Genomic DNA, 6551 nt, shown 5'->3' on the forward strand with positions numbered 1-6551 from the left:
TGGAATCCTTCATCTCCCACTGTACTCAGCTCTAGAAAGTGTTTTGAAGCGATCTGAGCTTTCCTCCCCCTTTTCCGTGGCTGAATGTAACATACTGTGAGGCTCTGTATCCAGCCTGCATCTCAGCGGTAGGTGCCCCCAGAAGCTTCTCGTGTGAAAATGATGTAACCTGCCGTCGGCTCCTATTCTGCGAGGAATTGGCTGAGACCAGTATTTCTTCCTTCCCGTCATCTTAATGATTGGTTCCAACGCACTCATGCAGCCAAGGACAAGCCGGGCGATACAACAACCAACCATATGCCAACCCAATGCCCCCCCCCCCGGGGTCTCAGATTGCCTCGGACAGGCACTCCTCAGAGCCGTCGTCGCAGACATCTAACGACCCCTTGAGACCGCTCGCCCGCACAGTGAAGCAAGAGCGCCTCTTGGTGGAACAGAATCCCCTCATCGAGAAGGTATCATGTTGACTCTACTTGATGATCCCAGCAACTCGTCAGGCGTCCTGGCATTATTCAGCAGAAAACAGTGCTGCTCTGCACACCAGTCCGGCGTCCGCCGCCACTGGCCTTGGTGGACGGTGTGTGCGGGCGCGTATGGCGTGTAGACTGGCGGAGGCTCGGTGACATGGACCATGGCCGGGCTGGGCATCGACATCTCGACCGCCTGGCCGCCCTGTTCGTTCGTGTTCGGCCGATGTTCCCCGTGACGGGAGTTGAAAATGGCTCGCTCCAGATCTGCCCTTTGCTCCGTCTGTCGACGCTTGAGTTGGCTCACACGGCACTCTTCGATCTCAGAGGCAAGCCAGATGATGGCGGTGGTGGAGATGGTGATTGCCAGTATGACTGGCCATAGGAGTGATGGCACGAGGACAAAGAGAGCTGTGACTGTGCCCCGGAGGATAGTATGGTCTTGGACCGTGGCTGGCAGCTTGCGTAGAACCTTTTCGCGCCAGATTGAGATGTTCATGGCGATCATGAAGGCAGTGAAGATGGCCAAAGCGCCGTAGACGGTGCAAATCGTGGGGACGAGCCAGCCCTCGTGGATCTGTGTGATGTAGATGCGCGCCATGGAGAAGACTCCGCTCTCCGTTGGTTGAAGAATGACTGGTGACTTGTTTCTAAGGACTGGTCGGGCCAGTCCAACTTGCTGATGATTGGAGACAGGGTGAGGTTTTACCTACGTGGTAGAGGAAGGCCGTGGCACTTTGGGACTGTTGTGTGAGGTTTGCTGACCAGAAACAAGTTGACTGACTGTGCTTCTGTCAGCAAAAGATGGACAAGGAAGACAAAGTCAAAAAGGTGAGGTAAGGAAGGGAGAGAGAGTTGAGGTTGAAGACCTTGCTAGAGATGGACTTGATAATTGTATAGGCTTATTAGCAATAGGGAATGATTCATTCGAGCAAGTGAATACCTATTACGAATGATTTTGATGCTAGCGTGGAAGGGGACGACGTAATTGAATACTCGTGATGGCGGCGGAAGTTCCGGTGGAGGGCACAGCTGCCCAAGTGAATGCGTACGTTATGTTACATACTCGAGGTACCCAAACACGTCAACATGATCGTGAGACAGAAGCTAATATTCTTCCGAAGAAAATGAGACCAAACGTTTTCGATCTTATATGCCCTTCAAAGATTACCCCCAATGCCCGTTTCCACGTACATGTAGTTAGCAGCCGATAAGTATGTCAGCTTTAAGCCAGTCAATTCTCGTGTAGCACATAATGCGTACGTCCAGGTCGAGTTACATTTATTTATGATTTTCAAGGACGCGTTGTTCTGCATACGTAGAGACCCGCAGGATGTCAGATGCCTTGCTCTTCCCATGAATGTCTTGCCTTGTTGGATCTCACTATTGCCACCTAATGAAGCACGCGTCACAAACGGTTCCCAGTCTCGCGGCTTTTGAAGGTAGTGGTTCATGCTCGTCTATTCGTCTACGCCGTCTATCTAAAACCTTCCAGTCCCAGTAGCACTATTCCATCTTTTTCCACGTTACCCGCTAAGAAAATTGTACACTCGCCGTGAACCAGCTAATACTTGGATATTCCCTACAACTCCGTGTTGCAAACAGGCACGTTGATGACCTGTCCAATCTGCAGCAGCAGAGGATCGACGCCAGGGTTGGCAGCCTGGAGGGCGTCCACCGTCAACCCCAGGCTCGAGGCAACAATGAAGAAGGTCTCCCCGGACACGATGGTGTGGGTGGCGTCGCCGCTCTCGACGCAGTCGTTGTCGTCGGAGGGCTCGGCGAGGCACGAGGTGTTGTCCGGGTTGCAGGGGAAAGTGGGGACCTTTAGGACCTGGTCCAGGGTGATGAAGCCCGGGTTGGCGAGGTTGTTGAGCTTCGCGATGTCGCAGATGCCGGATGACAGCTTCTGCGAGATGATGGTCAAGGTGTCGCCGGACGACACCGTGTAGTCGACAGTGGGTCCTGGGCTGCAGGTCACAGACGGCGCAGAGCTCTCGCTGGTGCCTGTGGGCGAGGTTCCGGTGGGAGTGGGCTGTGTGCCATCGGGTTGCTGATCATATGTTAGTCTTACTGGCGGCCTGCTGAAAAGCAATGGGGATAGCATACGGGCATGGCTGCCACAAGGCCAGCGATAGCGAGGGTAGAGAAGATTGAGGTCTGCATTTTGGTTGAGGTCTTTCGAGTGATTTTGCCGAAGAGCGACTGGTAAAGAGTGTATAGAGTGAGATTTGATGAACGAATGTGATTCAACGAGGTGATTGTCGAAGAGATTGGTGATGATGACAACCTTCGAGATGATGTTGTGACGCCAGGATGCCGTATCTTATATGCTCTTCACATTCGTGACGTCCCGCCGAGCATTACGATGGCCCCTTACTCGGAGCCGATGTAGTGTCCGGCGACGAACGCATGTTCGTCCAAATTGACTCGCCAAGGCAAGACAGGGTGCCCATGTGTTGACTCTTGTGGCTTGGGCCTGGGCAACTCGAGGTCCTTCTCCCGCAAAGAACCGTCTCGTGTGCCAGCATTGATCTCGTGTTCGGGGAACCCAAGGCGAGCCAGAGGGTAAACATCTGCCAAGTAGTCAGGGGCGCTGTGGAACTGGTCACAATGCCCCCTTCCCTGCGAGGCTGAGATAAACTTTAAACTCATGCCAGCCGATGAGTCAGTTTTGACAGCAACAGTATGCCAAGCTGGAGTCACTTCCCTAAAGCAGAACTCGATCCAGTTCCACGGAACTGGTGAAGCCCCCTTTTCGATCTCGGCCGCGGACCCTTGTTCTTTAATCGGTGGTCATCGCTCGGGAGTCAGGGAACGCCGTATCAAACAACGGAGAATGCATCCTAGAATTGGGAACCCGCGGGCATGATTTATTTACGTTTTCATATTTGAATGAAAGTCTAGATCTGAGATTGAACTTTGTTCGAAAGTACGATGGAAGGCCTACCTGAAATTTCGTGTCAAAAGGGGCATTTGACGTGCCTGATTCACCCAGTAGATCAACTGTACACCCCACCAACAGTACAAGATTTGTCGCGAAAGTTAACGGCTCCTGTGCAGGCAAACATTTCAATTTTGCTTCGCGTCGCAATCAACGTCCATCTCACACGTCGATCTTATTCAAGTACTGCAACGAGAAAAAAAAAAAGGACAAAAAAACTCGGTTGGGCTCAACCGGGATTTGAACCCGCTATTACGGTGTTAAAGAAGGTTCATTTGTAGGGAGTTGAAGTTGCAACTTACGGGCCTCTTGCAGTGCGCTGGTAACCCAAAGCAAGAATCATACGACTAGACCATTGAGCCTGTGACGTGGCGATTTTCGGGCGATTCAAGTACCAATAGTTCTCACCCGTGCGGGGCACAAGCCGAATGCGGTGACCAACACCACCGACAACTGCCGTGTGAGACAGTCCACCTAGGTACTCTACTTATTTGCAGATGGATACCTTGCACCACCCAAAATTCTGAACGGAGGCCATTAAATAGTTATGCGGTGGTTCAAAAAGTTTCTGCAGTGGTACAAATGCTATCAAACGGCTGCAAATGAAACGTTCGAGCTAGAGCGCCGACCAAAAGCCCACAGAAAGTTACGGTAATTGAGATTCATGATAATGCAAGGTTGTTGCCAAAGTGTGGACTGAAAGCAACAATTTCAGTTTCTCCAGGACCGCATAAGTGTTTGAGTGGATGAGCTCCCGACGCCGTGCGCCTTCCCTTTGACCAATTCCTCAGCACAGTTTTGATGGAGATTGTCATCATCCGGCGGCTACTCAGCCCTGTATTTTCTTTCTCCAGCTAAGCTACTAAAAAGTATTCTGCCTGATGATTTCCTCGGCATCTTCGGTCAGCGAGATTTGCTAAGACGACATGTAATGACGGCGACGCACACAACTTTCGAGCTTCTCAAGACAATGCGCTTTCTAACCTCACCGAACTCGGAAGCTCTATTTATCAATCTCGACTCATCAATCTCCAACTATTCGATAACCCCGTGACTAGGTCGAAGTTTCTGAAAGTGACCGGGCGGGGAGCGCGACAGTCTGGACATAGTGCCTCTGATTTCTTTGGGCGATACCCAAGTAGTTTCCGAACTGAAATACTCCATTGTTTTTAATGAGTCAGAAACGGATAGCCCAGCTGAGTGACCGCTGCCTTGGAACGCAAGGACATCAACATGATATGATCTGGTAGCGTGAACTCGGCCCAGAAATATCCCCCCACCTCCAGGCTTTCGCTTCTTGACATGGGCGGAGCTGGTCCTGGCCGGTGGCCTTCAGTGCCGTTACACCTTCACATCTTACAGTTGTGTTTATAGGAAGCTAATAACTAATGCTCAGAGCAACCATCTGGTGGAAGATACTGATATCTTTGTGTCTATGTTGATGCGAAAGGTGGGCAACCTGGTGTGCTTGCCGATTGCTGAGGTTGTTGACAGCCCATGCTTAATGTAGACAGAGACGTCGACGGGGAACCGGATTTGTTAACCCCGAAGTTGCACTTGCCATCTTTAGTATCCAACCATAGAATCTCTGGGTTGATTTCTTTACGTTTGGATTGTCCAATGATCAGTTTGAAAGCTCTAGCTTTGTGGATGATGGGTTCATGGTAGCCTACGTATTTAGCCGCTTCTCGACCGCCCAAGGTTGGAATTCTTCTCCAGGCAGTCTAAGCGGACCTTGAAGTATTTCAGTTTGTAAAGAACTCATCCGGAGGCTTATAAGATGTTATTCAGTAAAGTCCTAAGTTGAACGAGAAACAAAATCCTGATGTACTCAACCGACCTTTTCATTCCAGGATCAGCACACCAACCACGGCAATACTAAACGTTTGAGAAGATAATGGTTTTGCCTTGTAAAGAGCCTCTTGAGCTTAGAGCTTGCAGGAAGACGGAGTTTTGGGACCCGTTGCGAGGTTTCCACAGCTCCCGCTTCCAAATTGGAACTCACCTGCCATAATATGCTGCCAGGAGAATAATAGTGATAAAAATATGGGTATTTTATAGTGCATATGCACTCTAATTGGGCTATCGGAATCAGGAGTATATCGGAATCTGGGCCGGGGACGTTGATCCGACGGCCAACGGACATTCCTTCTTCACCGATATATGAAACTGGATGGATGGATCTGTGCGGAGCGTCCTGGGGCGGTATGTTCGTACCCCCTAGCACTGCAAATCGTGCTCAAAGAGTTCTGCTTCCAACAACTGAGGCCGGCCTCTTCTTTCTGGTCGCGGCCGCTCCCCAGCTTCCTCTTCAGCTGTAGCGTAACCGAGGTATAGCCCAAGCACGCGTAATTCCCCCACAAAGTCTCACACTGTAGCCATCACGATGCATGAACACCAATCTCATCTCACACTGATATCACATGCAGAAGGATTTCCCATTCTCCAACTCAAGCCCACGCCCATGACGTCGAGCTGGCCTGACAGCTTGCCCAGCGCCCGCCTTACGAAGGAGCCCAGCCCTGGGGGGGGGGGGGGCGCCGCCTCGTTTCCCCAGGCGCCCCCCCAGCGAGGGACGAATTGAAATGTCAAATTTGCTGATATCATCATCACGCGACATCGGAGGCGAAAGGGGGTTCACAAGTTGCTGGTGTGCTTTCCCACCCCAGCCCAGCCCAGAACCTGGGGGGGGGACGGACGATCTTGTCGATCCGCCGATCCCCTCCCCGTATCCAGGGTCCACACTAGAGGGTGCTGGGCCCGATTTGTTAAACCGGCTTCTTGCCCAAATCCCAGTAGGAGGGAAAACCTGGGGAAAGGCGCGTCGAGAGGGTTTCCAAGCCTCTTACGGTGACGACAGGGCTCTCCGGTCCCCACACTCGGCCGGTTGGCTGCTGCGACTGTCAGAGTTTAGTAGCCCCCGAGAGAGCTGAGGGAAGGAAGGGGGTGGTTGAGAGCAACTGATACGGATTGGGCATGTGTAGCCTGATGTTGCCTCTGATCAACAGGCCCGCTCTGTATCACCCTCCCCCGGAGATGGTGGTGGGGTGTACATACTGTATTCCTAAGGCACTAGTCTAGTCTGTACACGATACTTGGGAGGGACATGCAAAGCTGCCAGCCTCAATGAAGAGGCCCAT

The 6551-nt window shown here is 51.8% G+C and overlaps 2 protein-coding genes and 1 non-coding gene across 3 annotated transcripts; all 3 read right to left on the reverse strand.

Moving 5' to 3' along the window:
* Positions 1-444: 444 nt before the first annotated feature.
* Positions 445-1068, reverse strand: INS49_005831 (uncharacterized protein; the record flags this gene model as incomplete). Its single annotated transcript, XM_043166609.1, has 1 exon — positions 445-1068. The coding sequence occupies one exon, from the start codon at positions 1066-1068 to the stop codon at positions 445-447; it is 624 nt and encodes a 207-aa protein (XP_043027753.1).
* A 981-nt stretch (positions 1069-2049) lies between these two features.
* Positions 2050-2633, reverse strand: INS49_005832 (uncharacterized protein; the record flags this gene model as incomplete). Its single annotated transcript, XM_043166610.1, has 2 exons — positions 2050-2520; positions 2577-2633. The coding sequence occupies 2 exons, from the start codon at positions 2631-2633 to the stop codon at positions 2050-2052; spliced, it is 528 nt and encodes a 175-aa protein (XP_043027754.1).
* Positions 2634-3636: 1003 nt separating this feature from the next.
* On the reverse strand, positions 3637-3773 carry INS49_005833. The gene has a single exon. It is a non-coding gene; the product is annotated as a tRNA-Pro (tRNA).
* Positions 3774-6551: the final 2778 nt, after the last annotated feature.

This window comes from Diaporthe citri (assembly GCF_014595645.1).
Source record: "Diaporthe citri strain NFHF-8-4 chromosome Unknown scaffold_2, whole genome shotgun sequence".
Lineage (NCBI taxonomy): Eukaryota > Fungi > Ascomycota > Sordariomycetes > Diaporthales > Diaporthaceae > Diaporthe > Diaporthe citri.